Genomic DNA, 25,091 nt, shown 5'->3' with positions numbered 1-25,091 from the left:
GTCCATTTTTTTATTTTGTTGTTGCATGACAAACCAATAGCTTCATCTTATCTGAGGTTAAGCACCCAAACATCTAACAAGCAACAATTTGCATACTGTTGGCTGCATGCTGTCAAGCTGGTTTATCAAAGTGTCGGGGGGGGGGGGGTTGTCATTTGAAATAAAACCACAAAAAAGACAAGAAAAATAATTAAATAAACAAATTCAAACAAAAGAAAAGCATTTTAAGGAAATATATTTTCCACTTCTCCACCTGAAGCCTCATGAAGAAGATGATTCTTTCCATGACAAAGACTTCATAAATGATATCATGCCTGTACAGTTGGGTTATCTGGCTAGAAGCTGTGTGTGTGTGTGTGTGTGTGTGTGTGTGTGTGTGTGTGTGTGTGTGTGCACGTGCGATGATAGAATTTTCAAAAAGCAATGACATTTGTCAGTTTCCAGATTTGATAAGTTGTCTTTTTGCAATTTTCAATTAAATACAAGGTTTTAATGTTTTGCAAATCATCCCATTCTGTTTCTATTTACGTTTTACACAGTGTCCCAACTTTTTGGGAAACAGGTTTGTAGAAATAACTCAGTAACGCTTTAAAACACCTGCTGCCTGATGACTTCTGCTCCAAGCCTGATTGTTGCTGATCATCAGCAGGATATCATAAAATGTGACTAACACAAACAGACAATTAAAATGTGTTTTTACTGAAAACAGAATGGACATGAGGGAGTAATAAACAACTAGAAGCCTTAATAAAAGCTATGGCCTCATCAGTTTGTGAAAGACCACAGGTTCGATAAGTCTGAGGTCCTGTTCAGGCTCAGGATGATATTATGAGACTAATAAGGACTGTGATGTGTCCACGTTGTCAGGTGGACTTTCAGGATGCTGAGGCCAGGACAGTAGCAGAGAGGAGGAGAGAGGAGGAGAGACAGAGGAGAATGGCGAGGCTCTACAAGGACAGAGTGGAGGCAGCCTCCAAAGACATGGAGGGTAATCAATTTATTTTTTACTGTCAAGAACTGGACTGGACCAAATACCCTTTTTTGACTCAGTTTGACAAAAGAGTGTTTTGTATGTAAGTTACTCAAAAAATCATTTAAATAAAATGCATTTTTTAAATATAAAATACATTTGAAGATTTTTACTGTCCTACAAAGAGAACATTGACATCAAAACATGCTGATATTTGATTTTAGTGTTATTTATTGTTTCTTTGTCAGAGTCATGCCAGGATATTGAGGCAACGTTGACAGAGATGGAATCCTGCATGAGGCTGCTCTTCCCTGAGTTTGATCTTACAGGCATCCAGACAACCAATAGCAGCCCTCCAAACCCCCAACCAGCCAATGAATGTCCATCACTTGATGAACAGCCCTGCTGCAGCAAAGACCTGAGGGATAACAAGAGAGAAGATATTATACTACAGAGGGAGGAGGGCAGGCAAGAAACGAAAAGCAATGGGGAGGAAAAGAAAGGGCAAGAAGACAAAGTAATGACAGAGAGGAGGAACAACAGGGAGGAGAAAAAAGAGAAGGAAAAGAAGGAGAGGTCTCAAGATAAGATGAGCGAGGGTAAAGAGAGGTGGGATGGGACTGAGCAGGACGAGAAGAAGGGAAAGGATGCAGAAGATGAAGAAGAGAAGGGAGAGGTGGAGACAGCACAGAGGGAAGGAGGGGAGGAGGAGGAGGAAGATGATGAGGAAGAAAGTAATGAGGAAGACGAGGAGGAAAGTGGTCAAGAGGGAGATGATGATGATAAAGACTCGTTTATTCGGAACTCTGGGCTCATCTCTCACTCCTACAGTCTGGACCTGAACCTCAGTCCTGGTGGGTACAACTCGCACCCATGTGTAGAGTTTACACTAATGCCAGTTTACAGAGTACACACACACACACTATAATGCTGTTAATTCTGTGATCCAGCAGATGTTTCCTTTGTGAGGCTTTTGTTGATGGTGTCCTAGAAGTACTGATTCCATGTGGGGATGCACAAAATATAAGAGACGCCTTTCCAGTACAATGCAGTACAGATGTATTCCAACAGCTCCACAAATACTCCACAAACTATGCCTCATTCAGCACCTCTGACACAGTCTCACAGTCTCATACTAGAACAGTAGAAACATACTGCATATCTTTGTTTGCTTGTCTGTCAGCAGGATTATGAAAAACTACTTGACTGATTTTGAGGAAACTTGGTGGAAGGGTGCAGCATCGGTCAGGGAAGAACTGATCAAGTTTTGGAGCAGATCAGAGTCACAAGGCCGCTAAACCAATTATTTTTCACTTTCCTTAACATTTCAAAATTTGGCATTTGACCCTGGTGGAATTAATCCCATAAATCTTAAAATCCAGTAGATGTTAGTAACATACAGCCAACTGTAGAAATACGATGATCCTGTATCACAATCCACAATCTGGGGTAGCAGTAAAACTACACATGTACTTGCTCAAACTTTATACAGAAAGCAGTCGTTGTGGAACACTCAGGGTCAGTGGGTTATGTACAATTGTAACACTTTTCACTCAAATCTAGTTGTACTTGTGGAAACATAAATACTGACACATGCAACTAATAATACTTTTACTCACATCCAAATGTGAAGTGATATTTAGGAAGAACATTCAAATGTTTTTTTGCTTCATGAAAACAAGCCTAATATTGATTGGAGAATTTGCACCTGCAGTTGCATCAGTGTATAAATTCTGTGTGTTCTGTAATTATTTACAGTGAATGAAATACTTAATCGCTTTATCAGTAAAGTGTTCGTTTTCTTTCCTTTGTATTTCATGTCCCTCCCTATCTCTCTTCCAGGCCTTCACGTTAAGGAGACAGAGGATAATGAGGCTGTGGTTTCCATGGTGATAGACCTACATAGACTTATAACAACCAAACACCTACCGGCTGTGCAGGGCTGGGTTCAGGTTGGTACCAGCACACAGGGCTCAGATTTGTAGAGATGTAATCAATTGTCACGTTAAGGCACGTAGTAGAAATTAGGATACGAGATGGTGCTTGTACTGCTTTATTAACCAAAGAGTCCTAATTCAGTTACAACCCTGATTCCAGAGACACTGTGTACAAGATAAATAAGAACAGTTTTACAAAGTGTTCCTGAGCCTGTGTAGTAATATCTTTTATCTTTTGTGTTCATACCCAATCATGATACTATCACCACCTATCTTTTGTTGCTCCTGTCCCAACATATTTGAAACCTGCTGCTGACATCAAGAAGTTGATAAGGAAACATTATGGAATATTAAATATATTGCTTTTGTGCTGTTTTCAATTGAGTAGATGTGAAATAATTGAAAGTTGAAATTGAAGGAAATGAAACATTCTGTTCCAGCAACAGGTTTGCCTGTCTTCCCTGTCTGTCTTCCCGTCTGTTTTTCTGTCTGTCTGTCCATCCGTATGTGTGTGTAGGTCTTCACCAAGTCAGGTGCTGAGCAGCAGCTGTTGCGGAGAGCGCTGGATCTGAAGAGGTCTTTAGAAGCTGCCCTGCAGAAACACAAAGAGCTTCACATTGATTACAAGAACAGGGTTCGCAAAGTGGTGAGTTTGTACATTGTACTCATAGTTACAGTTAATTCAAGGTACTGTACATCAAGTTATCTGTCTGGGCATTTACCTCACTCACACATGACAAAGGGACCTCAATGTTCTCACTCATATGTGTAAACATGGAGGAAGATGTCCTTTGAAAATCATGAGGAAAGGACAGATTTGTGACAGAGATGCCCAAACTTTTTCTCTTGGAGCGTCGAAACTGATTTATATTCTGAGAAAATAGACACTTTCTGTAACTGACACACTTCTGTTTTAACCAACTTTATATTTACAAAACTAAAGCACAGTGTAGTACAGCACATTGCCAGCAGATGACAGCATCCTCCCACAAACCAAGTAGGACAACAACATCACTAAACAGTAACAGTAAAGCACAAAAAAATTTGGAGGATGATGAAAAATAATAATAATGACAGAGGAGTGACTTAGTTGGAAAGAACAGCTATATAGGATTGATGTGTTGATAACTAGCTCCCTCTCTGTCTGATTCCATCAGCCTGGATAAAAGTCTGAGCTATCACAAAAACATACTAGTCCTAGTGTGGCCCTCGCATTCATACCATCTAGTGGCCATTGAAAGAACTGCACTTTCAGAAGGACTTAGTCAGATTGAAAACCCTTGAAACCCTCCATTGTTGTTGTGTATTAGTTTGCATGGCTCTAAAATGTTTCCTCTTCCTGTTTTCTTCTTTAAATGTCTTTATTCTTTATGGCCTCTCGGAGTGAAGTATCATAATAGAGACAGAGAGAGGGAGGATGGAAATATTAATAGTAAAGACATTTGAGAGAGGTGAGATAGCAAGGCATAGCCATAATGCATAATGCATCAGAAACAGAGAGAAGAAATTGGGGAGCAAAGGGGAGGATGTACCCATTCATTCACTTCACTATCACTAATGTGCCCCATGGCTTGATAGCTGATGTGTCTCTCCAGCTCTCTCTATATCTAGCTTAGTATCGTCATTCTGCTGTTGTTTGAGCTGGCCCAAAATGGACCCACAAACTAACCAGACTGGTCTTGTCATAAAGCTTGTCATCTGGAAAGCCTTTCACTCAAACTAATTGCTTATTTGATGGGATTAATTAGTGCTGAAATGTCTGTGTTTTAGAGATGGGGGACTGCATACTCGTAGTGCTGAGAGGTAGAAAAAAAAGAAAAGAAAATCCAAGAGCTGTGGACAGCAGTTTCAGGCTTTAAAGGACCAATGAATATAAACTGCTGTATGCGTTTGGAAAAAAAGGCATAAAAGTTGTAGGCTGTGAATCCATCTTTAGCTGAACAGAGCAGCAGAGTGACAGTGACAGAGCGCCGGGCGTCTCGCTCTGCCTGGTTATCACTGTCAGGGACCAGTCTGCTGCACCAGCAGGCCCAGCACTGCGATAACCACACAACTTACAGCCCCTTTATCATAATTAGCTTTTCCTTTTTAGCCTTAAAAGGCCTTCCATTACTGGGTCCTTCTCTATCGGGCGGCTGACACGCCACACGATTGGTTTCTCTCTCAACGGGCCTCTCAATATAGTCTCCCATAACGGGGGAGCTGGAGAGAGAGGAGAGGAATGTTATAGAGGCAGATAGAGAGGCGTGTTTATTGAATGAGAGAATAAAACGGGGGGGAGGGGGTTGAGTGAAGAAGCATTTACATGAATTCAGAAGACTATTGAAAATAGGAATTCACAAGGCTGTTTTTCCCCATGGCTGACTGTGTGTGTGGACTCTGTGTGGAAACTTTAAACGTTAGCTAAATTTCACAAAGGTAACATATAGCATGTTAATAAGGCTGTTAATGGTCTTAGTTTCAGTCCAGTGCTGTCATGCTAGTTTGACAAACTCCAACCTTGTAGTTGGTAAAAATAGCTATATAGAACAATGGTACTTTACACTGAGACTTTGAGACCCAGCAGAGGATGAGGCCAATATAACGACAGGAGATTTCTTTAAATGACACTATCTGGTTGCTGATCTAAGCCATAGCTGTAAGTGATGGCTGTGCTTAAATGGAGCGCACTATTCAGACACCCTCAGAGCAAAGGATGGTGCCACTTTGGCTCCTCAGAGGTCTGTGTGAAAGGCAGCTAGAAGTGGTGTTGGGTAACAACAGCTTGTGTGCCTTCAGCTTCTGCTGGATGATGTTGCATTGAGCTATTAGGTTGTATGTATCGAGGGCGTTTTAGAAGTCATCCCTTAGTAAAGTAAAAGGTGTTGAGGAAACAGCAGATTTTTTGCTATCTTGGTTCTGTTTGTCTGGTTTTAGCTTCAGGACATTTCAGGTCCCTTTCTAATGGGGATGAACCAATCTGACTTTTTCTTTCCCAGTAATGATTTTCAACACAGGGCATCGGTTGATACTGATACAGAGTAGTAATCCCATCGCAAATTTGTAACATTTGCAATGTTCTCTTTGTGTTAAACTCCTCGGGATGATTTTCATGTAGGATGACATGAGATTGCAGTGGCACTAAAAATGTTGACTCCCTGCTGTGACAGAAGAAATGTAACTGATAGGTGACACAAATTGAAGAAACAGTGTTTCATGTGGATCATTTTGATGTCTCAGTGATACCAATCCAGCAGATTGGATTCTGCAGCCCTACTTTCCATGTCAGTGCTCGCTGTTGCCACACCCAAGCTGTGGGTACTGCTGAGCTGTGGCACATGGTAGCTTTCTCAACACAAACCATCTCATTTGTCTCGGTTTGGTCGTGACATTGATGCCGTCTCTCTTCGTAGTCCTCCTTTTCTAACTCTAACCTTCTGACAGGCTTTTTGAGTGTGGGTGTTCAGAACAGCCATTCATACTTCGCCTTCACATGTGTTCAAATGACCTGTCGTATGACCTTATTTGTTTGAATCAAATACCAGTTTTCACAGTATCAGGAAATGGGCGGCCTTCACAGCATCTTCTCCAGCGCTTTCAGATGTTTTGGGATAGTGAATGTGTTTGAATGGAGTTTTCACTTAGAGCTATGACCAGGAGAATCCCATATGCATCCGTTGAGTGCTGCTAACTGAAAACATGGGCTTGTGTTTAGGAAAGGATAAGACATGCAGACTTATTTGAACATATCTGTTTTTAAGAGTGTATTCAGTCACTCCTGGCTCCATTCATACAGGCCCAGGCCTTGTTTACTGCTGATAACCCATCTTATCACAGCACAATGGATGTGGCCGGCTGTTTCTCACGGGAGATAAACAAAAGAAAGACTATCCCTCTATTTCTCTCCTCAAACTCTCCCTCCTTTTCATTTGTACATTCATTCTCTCAATGTGTCTCCTTCTGTACACAAGTAATATGTTTTCTCTTGCTCTCTTTGCCTCTATTTCTCTCTCATTATACTTTATGTTCGAAGGAGTCTTTGCATTGTGTTTATTAGAAATTTGGTTGATCAGCTATTTTTTCATTATTGGCGGGAAAAAAGGATGCATATAAATACAAGTAGTAAATAAAACATAATGTGGAATAAATGCCAGTACTAATGCAGGTATAGTGACACAGCCTAATGCCTACTTACTGTACCTAAATTGGACACACAAATGTGCTTGGCTTGACACCTTTGGTTAGTTGCTTGTTGCATTGTGTTTTAGCCAACAGCGATAGTGCAAAAATATGAAAACGTTGGCTCACGTCCAATATTAATGATGACCAACCTCGCCTGAGAAACAGGTCAGCAAACAAATAAATGCATGAATAGTGATGCATCCATCTGATTGGATCAGGAGTGCTGACTGCCGACGCTGACCTTATTAAACGGATCGGGAATCAAGCAGACATGATCAGTTCATATTAAATACGGTTTCTTTGTCACTCTCATTATAAAATGCTGTGTTTCCTGAGTTACACTTACTCAGCCACGATAGGCTGCCGACTCCACAGAGATCCCTGTCATCATGTTAACTTGCACACAAATGACCACAAGGAGTTCCATGAAGTGAAGAATACAGATTTGTAGTTTGGGAAAAAGAGAGTTGAGGCATTGAGATCTGCAGGGAAAAAGTATGACTGCTGCATCCCAAGATGGATATCATGAATAATGCTCAGACATGCTATAGTGCTACAGTTCCCTTATTTTTAGACTGATTGTTTTAGAGGTTTAATCACATACTGATGTGTTGGATTGTGAAAGCTTAACTGAGCCAGTACATTTTTTATGGTATGTCATTGTGTTTCTGACTGTTGCCATTTACCTTCCTTTTGGCCAGTCACAAAAACATACATACTGCACAGATGATAGAATCCTCAAGCTGATTTCAGTTTTATGAAGAAAAAATGAAGATTGAAGAGCATGTGTGGAGTCACACAATGTTTAAGAACATATATTCATTTGAATATAACAAAAAGACAATCATTTGCCCCTACCTTGTGGTGAACATTGATAGTAGGAGCAAAGGCTGATGACCAGCTAGCCTAAACGTGTCTGTGATCGCACTGAAAACATGTGTGGTGGTGACTGAAGGGATTGTTTTGAGTTGAATTTCTTAGTATTTTTTTCATTTGATCACTTTGGTGTCAGTTCAGCAACCAAGGATGAGTTGATTCAGAAGGTTTTGAAAAAAGAAGTTGGATATATTGATTGTAAAAATGAGGCATTGTATTTTACAAGTAGATGGAATCAGAATGCAGTGTTGTTTCTGTTGTTGGAGTCAAATTTAGTAAATCACTGATCTCATCAGGGGTCTCTAATTATGTGAGAGGAGATGGTTTCCAGATTGGAAGTGATGGATCCGCTGGGACTGACATCCCGTGTATGTATGTGTTTCGGGGACGGGGGGATGATTTGTTGGTTATCCTTGAGATCTCTGGACCTCATATCACCGATCACAGAGCCAAACTGGGCTACTGTGCTCCACAAACCTCCAGGGGTCTTTGGAGGGCTCATGCATCTTTTCAGGACATTCCAGGTGTCCTCTCAGAGCTTTCAGAGATCCCCAATAAAACCAAGAATAGCACTGTGTAATTTCACTTGGGCAGTCGGCGAGAGTGTATAATAATGACTGTTTTGATCACAGATTGAGACAGACTGGGAGGGGGAACTGAACTAGACAGCTGAGAATAAGCTCTGTGACAGGGAAAGGTTTGGGAAGCTCTGGGCTGGCTAATAGACCTGCCAGGCTAGGTTAGTGAAATAAAGATGTCACCCTATAGATCATATAAGCTGACTGCTCCCCAGAGACAAAGGGTGCGTCTCTGCGTGTGTTTGGGGGTGTTGGGGGTGAGGAGTATAATGGGGTAAAGCAGCAGAGAAGAAGCAATGGTGAGAGAGCGAGGGGAGTGGAAAGCTTTTTTCTCATTAGTGTGGGATCCCATGGGATCCTTTCTAGGTAGTAATGAATAGGAGTGCAAGGTGGTAATAGAGATGTGGGATGTTGTGGCAAATCAAGCCCTGAACGGGTCAGACTCCACTGGAAGCTTTAGGCCTAATTAGTTTGTAAATTTGTTGAAATCAATCAGCTGCAGTGCACTTCCATCTCCTTTTAACAGAACAGAGACTAGTTTAAGAATAATATATTTTAACAGTGCCAATGATGAAAATGGGCACAGATTGATTTGGAAGTGAATACAATACATCATTTAGCACCCAAATAAAATATAAAACAGCAGGAATTTTTGAGCTGATACCATAACTGCTCAGTCCTTAAATGTGTGCTTTCATAGGCACAGGAACATAGCATCAACCAATGCCACGGATCACAGCATTTGTAGCCCAAGCTAAGCTATCCCTAGATGGACATCTTACAAATGCACATATCAGGAAAACTAGTAGAAGACAACACAGAAACCGAACACCAATATGACTAAAATGCTGTAAAAACTCCTGTCATTCACAACCACATGGCTGAGCCCTATTTAAAAACTGATTTAGAATGACCCCATTGTGATCCATTTGCAGTTCTATGGGTAAAGGGTTCCACATATTGACCTCCTAAACAAAGCAAGGCGTCTGTCCAAAGGAGGTTTTACAAAAGGGCTCCTTAAATTCCCAATAGATGCACCTTGAGTTCTTGAAGCAGAAACTCCCAAAGGTTAGACTGTGCTGCACACAAAAACATCAGTACTACAGTCAGATTTTGGACAGCAGCAACAAAGTATTGAGGAACATTACATGCAGTAAATTCTAGCCCTCAAACTGCAGTGTTGGCAGGTCTCTGGCACATCCCATAACCTCTCAAGTTAGTCATCTATAACTGCCCACGAAGTTGTGGACTGACATTTGACCTTCCCCACCAACACGTTGCCACCCAGGCTAGGCACCTGAATTTCATAGAAATCAGTGGAACATTTTTATACGGTTTGGGGAGCAAGAAAAATCCCACAAAGTAGCAAAGATGGAGAAAGATTCAGGGCACATACAAGATCACACAGTGACAACGCAGTGTCCACCGTCCTCTGTTACACCCCTAACGTCTCATACACGTGTGTATGTGTGAGTGTGCATGCGTGTGTGTCTAATTTATGTGTAGTGTTCTCAGGAAGATGACTGTATGTTTATAAATGCATTTGTGTATAATGTGTTCATTAAGCTAACTGTTTCTCACTTGCTCTCTCTTAAAGAAAATGTCTTGTGATAATAGTGGCATTAGAGACACTCAGTATTCCCAAAAGACATTTTCCACTTCAGCCTTAAATGTAGAATGAAATAATCTACTGTGTGTGTGTGTGTGTGTGTGTGTGTGTGTGTGTGTGTGTGTGTGTGTGTGTGTGTGTGTGTGTGTGTAGTCAGGTGGAGAGCTATATTAACTTGTCAGGGAGACAATGGAGACATCTCATAAGGCTTTTTCACCACCTTGTGTTCTCCTCCCGTCTCCTCCGTTGTCCCTTCTCCCTCTGCTTTCACTTCATCCTCTCACTCCTTTTCTCCTCCTCTGTGTGAGAGTGTGTGATGGTTAACCTACCCCTCCCCTCTCTGCCATACACCTGACTTATGGCTGTGCAGTAATAATTTGCCAGACCTTGGCAGGCTGAGTGTACATTAGCATATAAATAGCAGATGCACTGAATGCCCATCACAGTCGACTACATTTAATTTTTGGTTTATAAGATTGAATGGGTTTTTAAACGCAGCGCCATCAAACTTGCCAAGAGACAAATGAAGTCAGGGGAGCAGTTGTCCGAGGCGGCGACTTCACATAATTTTTATAAAGGATAAGAGACTTATTTAGGGGGCAGGAGATGGGAGGGGAGAGGGTGAGATGCTATAGAAAATGAATAAGCAAGACACCTGTGGAAGCAGCAACATACATACTTTAGTGTCTAATCCTGTTCAGACATTGATTTTTTTTTTTATCCTGCTGTCAATCTTTCTTCCTGCTCCAAATTCGTTACATATATGACAAAAAGCATGTGCACACCCAACCATTACACCCATATGTGCTAACATGAACATCCAAAACCATGGGCAGTAAAGTGCTGCTATTACACTCTCCTGGTTTCAGGCTTGAACCAGATGTTGAACCTGGCTGTCGAGATTTCTCCCGTTCAGCCACTTGAGTATTAGTGACGTCTCATAAGGCCAAAGGTATCAGAAGGGGCTGAGGTTGGGGTGCAGGCAAGTTGAACTGTTCCCCACCAAACTGGGAAAAAAACGTTCTGGCGTTGTGCACTGGAGAAGTGGGCTTCATGCAGGAACATTTTCATATTTTTATCCCTGAACTTTCTTCTTTTTTTTCAATGAGGTTTGCTTGTGCAAGAGTTCCAGGTGGGATTCATGGCACTCTCTTGCCTTCACAAAATTGTTGTAAATTGCTTGTTTCAGCTCCATGAATGCTGTCTGTTCATTAGAGGAGATTTGATTAGTAGCATAATCCACACCCCTAAAATTGCCTTATATGACTGTTTGTTCTGCTCAGTTTGAGGGCAGGAACTTCAAGTCCTCATGCTGAAAATGAGAGGACAATAACATAACACATTTAGCAGAGTCAGTATAGTGGCATTAGAGCAGTGGTCCCCAACCTTTTCTGTACCATGGCCCAGTTTAATGTCTGACAATATTTTCACGGCCCAGTCTAAAGGTGTAGCAGATAAAAACAAAATAAAATGATAAGATCGGCATTAAAAACTGTGGTATTTTCTCTTTAAAAATAGTAATAACAATAATAATGAAAGTAAATCCACTTTTTAATCATGTCAAGAGGACCTGGCTGCAGACTGGCACTGTCAGGCACCTCCACTGTCAGTAAAAACAAAATAATGGAAATTATTTTTTCTTTCTGTGCGGCCCAGTACCAAATGACCCACGGCCCACGGGTTGGGGATCAGTGCATTAGAGGACCTGAAACAGTGAGAAGATAATAATTGTACAGTTAGCAACGTGTCTGTGTGAATTGGCCATGGCCCAGCGACATGTCCGGTGAGTGAGTTTCCCCGTCTTTCACCAAAGGCAAAAAGGTTTTTTTCATGACTTTGGTATTTTCTCTCAGTGCTGTCATCTCCACTTCAGGCCCCTGTGACTGTAAACCTTTTGATGTATGGGATCATGGTCAGACGACAGGTCGTACGGACTAGTTTGTGTGAAGCATACTGTCATCTTACCCTGGATGGTGATGTGTCACTTTCATTCAACAATGGTACACAACCAAATCAACAGAAATCAGAAATCAATCACCAACTATTTTGGTAATTGAATAATAATTTTAAGTCGTTATCAAGCAAACTCAAGTGAAACTGTTGTGGGCCTTTTTCACTATTTTATGACATTTCATAGACATAAAGATTAGTTGCTCAATCAGAGAAATAATTGACAGTGAAAATGGAAACACTTGCGAGCTGCAGCCTCAGCCCACTGTCATTTCTGTGGTCTCGCTGATGTTTAGTTGAAGATGTTTGCCATTGCACCACCGGTTGTAGCTGTATTGCAAGGCACTCACTTTAGCAGCCACGTCCAGCATCTCTTCTTTATTTGGTTGTAAAAGAACTACTTATTTTTCTCTCTTCCTTATTTTCCCTTTAGGAGCGTGCTTTATTTTATCTTTGAGTAAACATTGCCATTACAGTAACACATAGCCCTGCTTTACTTAAACAACTTTTTTATTTATTCTGCTCTGTCCAGGAACTGTTTTTATTTCTATCTGGGCCTGTTTTTAATGTTAAAGTTACCAATATTTGTTTTGTCTCTTTCCCATTACAATGACACATGGCCCTGCTTTACTTAACCCATCACTTCTAATTTGTCTGGTAAATCTTGAGTTTCAGTTCGAGAAGCAGTTTTTATCTTCTGTGGGGAACTCTGCGTTGCTGTGGGATTTTCTTCTCATGTGTGTCCGGCAGAATAAACCAAAGCTCTGTTAAAATGCAAAGCAGCCCCCCATGCAGCCATGTGGGGGAATAGAGGCCATATTTTAGCCGCTCTCCCCGTCAGCAAAATGTTTCTGGAGGAAAGCTAATTCTACTGTGAGACTTACAGCTCTGCCAGGCCAGCCGACAGCACTCGATGCTATCAGGATTAAATTAAGGTGAATTAGAGACAAAGAGGCAGAAAGAGGGGGAAAAGGGATGATGTTAGGGCAAGATTTTCCTCCAGCTGGGTGATCACTTCTTAGTCTTAGGTCATTGATCAGAGCAGAATAAACCAGCCGGGATTAAAGTAGACAAGCACAAAACCTATAGTGGCTATATCTGTGTGTATGTGTGCGTATACGTGTGCTGTGTGTGAATCCATTGTACTGTGAGGATGAATAAGAGCAGAAGTGGAGCAGAGTAATGAAGAAAGTTTGCTTTGGTGTTTAAAATGTTACACTTCTGTTTAACAGCATTCTCTCAGCCTTTCTTTGTGAAATAAATAAGATCAAGTCTCAATATCTCACACTTGAGGTGTGCTCTGTGCAACATCCTTTCTTAGATTACAAGGATCATTTGCAGTAATAACAGCTCTGCGTAATCAGAGTGAGGGGAATTTTACCTTACTACCATTTACTTTCCGCAGCATTACATTTCTCACTGATAGAAGTCACTGAATTTGTGTAAGGTAATAGTGAAATTCACTTCTTTATTCTGTGATAATGAGCGATGCACTTTACATCGTCTACTGCTGCGAAAAAGGGAGACTTTAGTAGAAGTACACACACACACAGACATATGAAATATAGGAGTATTTGTTACAACCTCTGAATACATTGAAATCATTTTGACCACAACCATGGCACCTCTGACTTTTTATTCAAACATTTGAGCGGTTGGCTGCATGTAGTTTACTGGTAAACATTTGATTACATTAGATGGGATACAGTTTTGGTCCACGACCTTGAGTGCAACTTTAAACAGCAAAATATACAAATATGCAAAAATAAATTTTTGACATGCACTGCTGTGCACTACTACTTTTTGATGACACATGAGTGGTACGATGGTGCAGTACTTGTCACTGTTGCCTCATAACAAGAAAATTAAATAAAATCTTCTTCAGATTCTTCCAAGATGCCAGGGACGTGACCTGACCCTCTAAATCTGTGAATAGCAGCGTGTGCCCAGCCTATTTAGGCAGCCGAGGTCCCGCAAACAAATAAAACACTCCCTGAATGGATTTAACCTGGCAATACTGCAGACATGTTGAGACAAAAGTCAGGAAGGACAGGAGAAAAGCATGAGCGGGACTGTTAACACAAACTACTGGCAGTAGCATGGCTAGCAGGCTAAGGACAAGTTGTCACTTCATTGTCATCATCTTCTATTAATGTCTTTGCACTCATCGCAGCCAAGCAGCATCTCATACTATCCTTAAGTCTGCGTGAAGCGAAGAAGGTGTCGTTTATTCTTGACTAGCAGCCAGTATGTTTTGCCCTGTCACTCATAGAAATGAATGGGAAGCCCGAATATCCTGTGTTGCCACAGTTCGAGGCTACATGGATTGCTTTCGAATCGATTTGGACAAATTGTGTTCGTTTGAATTTGCTTGAACCAGATTTTTGCTAGTTGATGCAGTTTTGTTTGCACATCTACATTTAGTGTTTACAGTCCATGCGGTCAGAAACTTTAGACTATATGCAGATGTTTGTGTGGACCATCATAGCCAATAACAAAGAATACCTCGCATGGACCTGCGCAGCTAAGCGGAAATGGGAGCCTTATTTTCAGCTTCAGTTGACTTGAATTGGGAGTTGGGTGAATTGTGAAGACTCTAAATGTAATGTGAATTATATGGTATTATAAGAAGAATAAGACGTTAAAAAAATCCATTTCACCCATTGCCATCTTCTTCTTGTATGTTCAATCTAAAATCTTGTTTTCATACTTCATGAATGAGGCCTAATTTCTCTCCCTCATAGACCACCCACCCACCATGCCTCAGTCTTTGTGGCTGCATTAATGAGCACTAATTGGGCTTTAATTGTTTAGTTACTAGTAAACTGAACAGTTAGTATTGCAATATGAAGTGTTTTAATTGGTCTCTTTGTGCTGGATCCAGAGGGGTGTTCAGGGTTGTGACATGGTTAACTGACTCTCCTATGGTTCAGTTGTGTGTGGGTGTGTTTTAGTAATCATCCAAGAGCTCATCATTTGTAAACTAATTCTAGCATTCTAATGGGCTTTATCAGCACTAACACCTCAGCCTTCTGTGGTGCGCGCGCGAAGACACGCACGCACGCACACACACACACAGGTATTACTCACTAATGAAAAAGAGGCCTTTGGGAATAAGAGGTTAGTTTAACTTGAGGTTTTACTGCTCCTCATAACGCTAATCACTGTGATTATTATGCCGCTAGACTGGAGTGTGTGTCTGTGTCCTCAGCTGTTAAAGGCACAGCAGCCCCAACACACACACACACACATTTGTGTTATGGAAATGACCCCTGTGTGTATAGGAGTGTTGTGTTCTGCATTGTGGCCAAGCCAATGGCTAACAACCTTACCAGGAAATTAAAAACCATAAATTCTGCTTAGCACTGATAGCAGCTCATTGCATGCACGCACGCACACACGCACACAGCCACATACAGGCATGCACATGCAACACACACACACACACAATCGTTGTCATCCTTTTTTCCCCTAAGCCAAAGAGATCACACAACCCTGAGGATGAGAGTGAAGGAATGAGGGAGAAACTGCATGTGACTATTCACCTTTCCAACATGTGTAGTTTGGTTGATGTTCTGCACCTCACTGACAGTTGAGTGGTTGCATTCAGTGTCTGAGCGAGTAGTTTAGTTGTATTTAAGAAAGTGGTCCTTATTCAGTAAACCTTTGTTTGCTAAGGTTTAACCTTAAAGGATATGGCTATTGATATTCTATATATTTCTTGTTGACAACAAACTTCTTGTGCAGACATAAACCAATATATCTTATTTTAAAGCTTTTCTTAAACAATAAGACAAATGAGAATGATTGTACCTACTGAAAATTTAAAATAAGTGTAAAATAAAAGGTAGTATAAACAGCAACAACATTAACAACAACAACATCAAGTACTAAGTAGTGCTATAAAACAGATCTGAAACGATGACCATGAGAGACCACGTGGACCCATCACCTCTCCCCTGGACACATCCAGATAAGTACGAAATAGAATGCAGATGGTAGGGATGTTTTTTAGAGAGAATCAGCTCTCTTTGATGAATTTTGATAGACGATTTTATAGAATGGAAGCAAGTCAAAGTTGAAGTAATAGAGCCCCTAGGATTGAGCCTTAGGGGCCTGCACTCATGATGTTGGTCTTCTTCACTTGTTCTTGTTGTAGGTCATACTGCACTGTCTGTCGGAGCAACAGGCCTGTCCTGTCTCCAGCTCTTTCAGCCGCTGTCTCACACACAGAGAACTCCAGTAACTAGCTCACTGTGCTCTTCTTTCTTATCTGTCTATCAGACTGCCAAGCAGCTTTGCCCTCAGGTTAATATCCTGTACTCACAATCACACACACGCATAGACACACGTGTTTTGCTTTGCCTTCTGTTCCTCAGATGAAGGGTTCTTCAAAAGAAGAGGATGATGATGATGACGACGACGATGATGATGATGATGATGATTTTGACGAGGTTCCAGAGAAAGAGGGCTATGAGCCACACATTCCAGAGCATCTACGAGCAGAGTATGGTGAGTTCAGCCCCCCCCCCCACACACACACACAAACCTTAAATCTACAGACACGTGCATAAATAGTGGGGTTAAGCTACAAAAGAAGACCTGCTGCTGCACTAATCTTATAAGATTCACACACACACTCTACAAACAAACACACACACACAGACACACTTCAAAGAACCAGCTGGTAATGTGCCGAGGTGCTTCTTCAATGGGTTAACCATGGTTAAAAACATGTGTGCACATGTAAGTGTGTGTGTGTGTGAGTTTTTATGCTTTGTTAATTTCATTCCAAGAATTCAGATTGAAATGAAATGAACGACCTTTGTCCAAGACTCAGCTGTTTTCTAGGTTTCCTCAAACTAACTTTTGGGTTTCTATGAATGTGGTCCAAACAGTGTAAGGTAGCCAGACAATCAGATTGAACTGACCATTTCTTCCACTTCATTGAAATCACTGATGAATTGCTGTATTTTGAGTTAGAAGTCAGTTCTTTCTTGTCATCTGTCAACTCCTGACCCTCATCAATAGTTACAGTATTCAACCATGAAATTGCAGAGTTAGGATTAAGCATAATCCCACAACCTAGCTCTCAATTGGGCTGTCGCTGTTTAATCCAAATTCCAACAATAATTAAATTAAATTGAATGAATTGGGGAATTTTTTTTGTCAGTAATGATGTGTTCAAATTCAAAATTCATTTTACAAATTACATGACAGGCGTTGTCAATGGATAGTAAAACTGAATACCGGCAGCATTCTCAGAACAGCAGCCATGTTTTTCACTTTAAAGCTCCATTCATTGGATTTGGCTACTTGGGAGACGTGGAACAAACACAACATTGACATATTCTAAGTTTTTACATTTGCCTATTTGCACATCCAGCAGAACAGCGTCAGCATTCTTTTGAGTCATGTTTATGTCCACCAGAAAAATGGAAATCCAGTGCTCACTCTCCTTTTAGCTCTGTTTTTGGTCTCCACATTCTCCTGAGGAAGATATCTGATTTAGCTGCTAAATGCTCCACCATGTTCACCAGCTATTCTCTGATGTTCTTCTGTCACTCATTTGCTGCTGGGCAGGTAGTGTACAGTGGGTTTTTAGATCCTCTTCACTGGAAACAGCTGCTGCTGCTGCTGGGAACAGGTTAATTAGAGAGGTAAAACTGAATTACATGCATTGTTGGGCTCTAAAACCAAAACAATCAGCTGAAAGATTCTAAAATGCCCAGCAGAGCTGAGGGCAACTGCAGAGTTGGTGATAATACTCTGGATCCACAGTGAAGGCAAGCTATTTATGGTCACCTGCCAAGTAATTTTGGTGTATACCCAGGAATGACACCACCATAAATGCCTATTGAGCCTTATCAGCTCACAATGAGTGGGTTTGTGGTCTAGCCTAGTCTTGCATGCTGGGTTCTGACTGTTAAGTATATGTTTTTGTCTGAATTGGAATGCAGCACAGCCTTGTAATGGAGACAGATAGTTTCTTTTCCACAAGCATTTTCCCTGTGTATCTTTGATGGATATAGTCCTGTCAACACATCCATTTACCTTCACACGCAGAGTCGTCTCGAGCTACATATGAATGGCTGTTAAAGTGTGGTTTCTTCTTGCGCTGTGGTTGCATTCGACTCGTATGGATTATGTCTAGCCTCCAGCATGCTAGGTTAGAGGTCAAATGTTCAGATCATTAACCAACTGGCTGCTCATCTTATTGCTATGTCAGCTACATAACATGTTTTTTCTAAATATTAAATGGTATTTGAATGCTGTTAATGCTGCTCTGTCAGCCATATTCATGCTTCTCACCATCACTCATAGATTCTTATGTGAACTGTAGTGCGTTAATGTGTGTGTCTGTATTTATGTGTCTGTGTTATTGACTCCATAGCGGAACATGTTGTAGACAGTGCTGTTATTGCTAGGTCAGCCAAGTTGTTGTGGCTGTAAGGTGGCCTTTAACCCCTGGCGAGTACTCCCCACCAGCCTCCTGAGTCATTACATTCACACTGAGCCGCTTCTTTACCTGTGAGCCCATCCCTCTCTACTCCCACCTCCCTCCATTACTAATCAATTAGACGTTAAAGTAATTAGATTGTATCTGATGTGCCCAAAACAGCTGTGTGTGTGTGTGTGTGTGTGTGTGTGTGTGTGTGTGTGTGTGTGTGTGTGTGTGTGTGTGTGTGTGTGTGTGTGTGTGTGTGTGTGTGTGTGTGTGTGTGTGTGTGTGTGTGTGTGTGTGTGAGAGAGTGTGTGTGTGTCAGGGTGATTAGTGGGCTAGGTAATGATCTACAGGGGCCATACCAAATTAACAATGCAACCTCTTTAATGAGCCCCTATTAGCCCTGCACCCAGATTTTACCACCCACACACACACACAAACACACACACCGGCCTGACATCTTGTTTGAATATAAAGAAATGCTTAATCCTAATAAAAACCTGGGCTGACAAAGTGATGTTTTTTTGTCGCTGCTTGGTATCTGAATCTTTTGACCACAGTGTCCAGACAATAAACTGGCACTGCTCAGTAGTGAAGGTACAGAACACTTGTTTTGTGCCACATCTTAGCATGTAGACAGATTTTGTGTGCTTATTTCTATGGCTTTAGCTGTTCAGGCACGCCCTCATAGACAGAAGCTAAAGCAAAAGCACCCATCATATGCATCCATTGTTTGCTTGTTTTATTTTGATACAGAGCCTTTAGTCTGGTTAGCTCTGACCACGTAGAGAGATGCCATTTAAACTTGTGCATGCAGCGCGATGCCTCTCAAGAACTGCTCATCCAAACTGTTTCACGCACGACACTGCTCTTCACTGGGTCCTCAGCAATACACCCACCAAGTGTGAAGTCCATCGATGAACGGTTGTCGAGAAAACTGAAGGACGGACAGACAGACAGACACACACACACACAGACAGACAGATAGGGATTCTTTTCTTTTCACCTGTCTTGCATGGTCACTTGAAGCCATTAAATGGTGAAAGCATGTTGATATACCTAAAAGCACTCTATATGAAATTCAACGGTTTTACCAGTATCTGTAGAATTATTAGGATTTCCAAAGGTCTGAAGAGTTAGTCTTTGAGGTTTGGTATTTTTCTGTTGTCCTCAGTATGTCATTGTTCCTCTCTGTATCACATCAGTTCTTGTTTTCTCTTTCACTTTTCTGATTACAATAGTCTTTCTATTGCCTTCTGCCTTTCTCTGACTCTTTTAATCTCAGCCAGTGGATCACATTTAAAGTTTCTCTACATTTCTTCTCTGCTTTCTTTTCTTCTTTCTAATTTCTTCCAATGGTCATTCATTTGCAGAAAGCCTGGCTGTATTGGGTTCAGGTCCAGGCGCTGGCTCGGCCACTTCATGACTTTCACAGAGTTTTCCTGAAACCACTCCTGTGTTTTCTTGGTGGTATGCTTCGGGTTGTTATCTAGTTGAATTGTAAACTTTGCCTCATCCTGAGATCCTGAGCTCTCTGGAAAAGGTTTTCAAACTTTCTCCCCTTATCATAGTCTCCCGGTCCCTGTTGCAGAAAAACATATTGTTTAGTTTAAACAAATAGTTGAACCTTTGTTTCATCAGGCCAGAGGACTTTGCCTCTAATGCTCTGAGAGTCGTTCAGGTGCCGTTTGGCAAACTCCCAGCAGGCTGTCAAATGTGAGGAATGACTTGATGTCAGATGCATGTCTGGCCACTCTACCACGAAGGCCTGATTGGTGGGGTGCTGCAGTGATGGTTGTCCTGTAAGGCTCATCCCCACAAAGGATCTCAGGATCTCAGGATCTCATTCATAATGACCGTTGGCTTCTTGGCTACCTTTGTCCCTGACTGCTCAGGTTGGCTGGGCTGCCAGATTTTGGAAGACTGTTGGTGGCTCCAGACTTTTTCCATTTGGCAAGAATGGAGGCTAGTGTACTCGTAGGCACTTTCAACACTGCAGAACGCTGTTCTTTTATCCTTGCCCAGATCTGTACCTTGACACAATCCTGTCTCACAGGTCTATGGACAATTCTCTTGACTTGGCTTGCTTTTTCACTCTGGCATGCACCATCAGCTCTGAGTCTCCTAATTATGTCTGTTGAATTCAATTAGGCACAGATGGACCCCAGTCAAGCAGTAGAAGCATCTCAAGGACCACTGATAAAAAAAAATAGGGTGCACCAGAGCTGTATTGCTAGTCTCATAACAAAAGGTCTGAATACTTTAGTAAACAGGATATTTCAGTCTGAATTTTTTAATACATTAACAAAACACTTGAATTGAAAAAATGAATTGAATCTGTTTTAAGATGAGTCTGAAACAAAATGTGGAAAATTTGAAAGGGTCTGAAAACTTTCCGTGTGCTCTCTGTCTCTCTCTCTCTCTCTCTCTCTCTCTCTCTCTCTGTCTCTCTCTCTCTCTCTCTCTCTCTGTCTCTCTCTCTCTCTCTCTTCCCCTCTGTCCTGTTCCGTCATTCTGATTATCAGTCCTCTTATCCCTCTCTCTGCTGTCAGGACACTATCTCTCTCTTTCTCAAATTAACATTTTAATTACAGGCCCTGCTTAACCCGAGAAAATCAATACCTCTTTCCGCCTTTCTCGCTCTCTCTTTTACCCTCAAACCCCCTTAACCCCCTTTCTCTCTCTCTTTCTCTAACAACCCCCCTCACACATGCATACGCGTGCACACACACACACACACTATACACATTTCCTCCCATTGATCTGTGCGTCTTTTTAACATCCACAACATCCAGACAAACCTCTGCCATTTGGCGGTTTGAAAAGAGCAGATTGAGTCAGTATTTCACCATCCGACAGAAAGAGATCATAGAGGGAGGAGAAGGTGAGGAGAGGTAGAGCGAGGCTTTGCTTTTAAAATCCAACTGTTTGTACAATTTGTAGCATCTTTGAAGCCACATCCATATTTGAAGCATTGTCGTCCACCACAAGCTCATTATTTCTGCTGATAATGAGCCTCAGGTGACTGTTGTTGTCCTCTGTTCTCCTCTGTCTCTAATCGAAGACAGCGTGTTTCTCACTGGAAATTATTAACTGCAATCATATGTGTCAATGTGATAACTTCCGTTTAGACATAAATTATACTCAATACCTTTGATGAAATTCCTTCAAACATATATTGTATTAGTCTGGACAGACGTGGATGTAAACTGCAGCCTGACTGGTTTGTGGAGGCAAACAATTGTAAGGTGGTAATTCTAGTTCAGTTAAGTGTTCACTTAAACTGTTGGTACATTGTCCAAGCTTGAAGATATAAACGGTGTTACAAAGCCCTGTTCACACTGCCACAAATGTAACTCTGGGGAAGGAAATGATTGTGGATCGAGTGGCCTTGTGTAATGTGACAGGCGTCAAAAAGAAATCAAAAAACAGAAACAGTGGATCATCACCAACTCTGCAGTTCCCCTCAGCTCGGAGCTCATTGGTTTGGTTTCCCAGTCTGCAGTGTTGTTTGGCTCATTCTCGCCAACATCAGCCTAGCTTAGCTCATACTTTCCCTGTATTAACTTTATAAGGTAATAAAATGTCAGTATTGTGTTTCCAGCTTGTTGCGCTGACCCCAAGTGACTAAAAAACACCCTCATTTATTATTTTATTGTCACTTGTACATACAGGGAAACAAGTAATACAAAAGATAGGGCCTTGGTAGAGATGCTGGAGGCAGATCAACGGAATTATTAACGCAAACATCAAAAGTACGAAAGGCTTATGGGATGTGAGGCAGGCAAAGGTCAAGTCTAGAAGAGGTGGTCCAAAAGAGGCCAACAAATCCAACTAGGAAGAATCAAAATCCAGTAATAGGCAGGGTCCAGGTAAACTAGGCAGAAATGCAAAACTGCTGGAAATAAAGACTGAAAAAAGGCTGGAGCACTAGACACACAGGGTACAAAGATGAACTGGCAGGTAGTGAGGGAAAAACACAGACTTAAATACACTAGGGAGAGAAGGCTAACGAGGGACAGGTGAAACCAATCAACAAGTGCAAAGGCGGGAATACACACAAAGACAAAGTAAAACAAAACATGACACATAAGGAGAGTAACTTTCACAACAGTAGAACTTTACTTTCATTCTAAGCAAGGCTTGTATATAACACATGGATTGTTCCTGTTGTTTTTTTTCTTCTACTGCATTTTCTGAGTTCCACAAGAACAAATGGACATAGAAATGGACATTTTAGTAGTTTTGTAATTAAAGCAGTAGAGAAAATATGCATGTAGACTGTCCTAACGTTCAAACAGAGAAGAGAAGTCACAGTGTACAGAGCAAATCATTTGAGTAGTATACCATGGCAGTGGTTGAATCTCTGAAGCATCCAGGTCAGCCCTAATAATGTGTGGGATCACCGCGTTGGCAGCACTCAGCTTACTGCTTCCCTCTGATCTCACCTGCAGTGTGTTTGCATGGGCGTGTGTGCTGAAGCCCTCCTCAGTCCCCTAGAGACCCTGGTTGACCCAGTGTGTGACCACACACACACACACACACACACACAGATGCAGCAGCCATCGCCTGGCATATTTTATCCTGGATGTTAGTGTGCACATTGCTGTAGATCTCTCCTCATTCTTGTTTGCACTATACATGCTTCTGTCAGTTATTCTGTTTGATGACTGTTGACAGCTGAATAGATCAACCTGCCAGTATGACTAACAGCCAAAAAACATGTATAGAAACATTTGGAGAGCATTTAGTTGTGATCTACAATGAGAAACAGATGAGACGTATGTGTCATCTGTGGTGTGATGATTATTGTGCTTGGCAGGTGTTGCCAGTGGGCTTTAGGCCACAGGAAACAGGCCAACAAGGTGTGTTACATGACACTAAAGCATTAAGTATGACCTTAACTTCCTCTTGTCTGTGTTTGCAGGCTTGGATCCATCTCCTTCCACCTCAACAGCGCCAGTCACAAAAAAACCTCCTGCTCGAAGGCCTGCAGCTCCACCTCCTCTGTCCTCCTCCTCCTCCTCCTCCTCTTCCTTAGCCAGGCGGCTAAAGCGACTTGTAGAGGAGGAGCGTGATCCAACATGTGCAGCCGCCACACTGCGCCTCCTGAGACAGAACCTCCCTCCACCCGCACAACCCAGGTATACCTACTGACGAGTCCTATCGCTTTACATCACACCTCATCTCTCCACTTCCTTCACCTCCTCTGACCTCCATTCACATGTTCCCCTCTCAGTTCACCTGCTCCTGTTAGCCTCAGGGTTCACTCACTGCCCCATCATACCTCGTCTTTCCTCTTCTCATTATACCTCAAACACCAGAAATTTACATTCAGCTTATTGTTTGTATTGTTAGCATTCAGACCTCTGCACATGACTTACACTTACACATTACACTTGTGAGCAGGTTCACAGTAACATCACAACCTCATAGTGGGATTCATTATGATGCATAATGTAAATATATCTTAAATGGTGATATGTTTAACATTCACAGGAACATGTTTCTTAAAGAGCAGTGAAGATATCCTAATTTGCCTGTACCATGTGGGCTTTAAAGCACAAGTTTACCAATTCAATGTCCTCAATTGTGAACCCTAGGAGTGTTAATGAACCATAACTTTGGCCTGGAAGAGAAAATGTGCAAGTATTGCTATTGTGTAGAGCCAGTATAGATGTACTCTCACAACACTGAGAGGGGCAGTGCAATGTCCTCTCCTTACCAATGTTGTATGCTTTACACAAATCACCTCTATAGCATCATTAGAGATAAGCCATGTTGCCCTATGAGAGCAGGCACTAATATGAGCCACTAGGGTCGAACCATAAAGGCCGAGCTAATTAGATCAATCTTCCTGCCGTAGAAACTAGGAATGCTCAGATACAGTCAGTTCATACATTTAGCATTTTTTTGTATTTTGAAAACTAGCACTACAGATTAGTGTCTGACTCCACTCTGAGCTGGCTCATGAAAAGCTCATACAGTATCTCCTGAAGTTCACTTTTTAACAATTAGAGTGATTTACTTCCACTTTTAGTTGGAGCTATTAAAAATTCATTGCCAGTCCTTGGTCAGGTGACCCACACACACAAGCTTCATGTGATTGGTGCTGTCCACGTAGTCTGACTGTCCTCTTTGTATATAAAAAGGGTCTCAGACAGTTGAACACAAACTACAAGTTGAACTTGTTTGTTTGCCTGAAGTTGGTCGAACTCTCCCTCTACATGTCTTTCCACCAACAGCACCTCATCAGGTCCAAGTTCATCCCAGTCCAGCTCAGACCAGGCGCCTCGTGATGCTCCTGTGGTTCCATTTGGTTTGGACTTGTACTACTGGGGCCAGGAGCAGCCCAACGCTGGCAAGATCATCAAGTAACAGACTCTCTCTCCTCACACACACACACACACACACACACACACACACACACACACACACACACACACAAAGTGTAGCACTGACACAGTTCAGTAGGTTAGCGTTCCTGGCTTTATTTTGTTGAAGCTTCATTCAAAGGTCTGAATTAATGTCAGTGCATATGTTTCCATATTTCATGCACGCTGTA

At 41.7% G+C, this 25,091-nt stretch overlaps 1 protein-coding gene across 2 annotated transcripts in view; it reads left to right on the top strand.

Annotated features, from left to right (window-relative positions):
- Positions 1-25,091, top strand: part of uvssa (UV-stimulated scaffold protein A) — a 33,738-nt gene that overhangs the window by 2,141 nt on the left and 6,506 nt on the right. For both annotated transcript variants that reach the window (XM_041944025.1, XM_041944024.1), the window contains exons 5-11: positions 868-988; positions 1,219-1,824; positions 2,813-2,922; positions 3,425-3,553; positions 16,461-16,593; positions 23,454-23,670; positions 24,772-24,900. In XM_041944025.1, coding sequence (XP_041799959.1) covers positions 868-988; positions 1,219-1,824; positions 2,813-2,922; positions 3,425-3,553; positions 16,461-16,593; positions 23,454-23,670; positions 24,772-24,900 — 1,445 coding nt within the window. The remainder of the gene's footprint in view (positions 1-867; positions 989-1,218; positions 1,825-2,812; positions 2,923-3,424; positions 3,554-16,460; positions 16,594-23,453; positions 23,671-24,771; positions 24,901-25,091) is intronic.

The sequence above is a fragment of the Chelmon rostratus genome, chromosome 9 (genome assembly GCF_017976325.1).
Source record: "Chelmon rostratus isolate fCheRos1 chromosome 9, fCheRos1.pri, whole genome shotgun sequence".
In the NCBI taxonomy this organism is placed as follows: Eukaryota; Metazoa; Chordata; class Actinopteri; order Chaetodontiformes; family Chaetodontidae; genus Chelmon; species Chelmon rostratus.
This window is presented reverse-complemented; position numbering and strand designations above follow the sequence as displayed.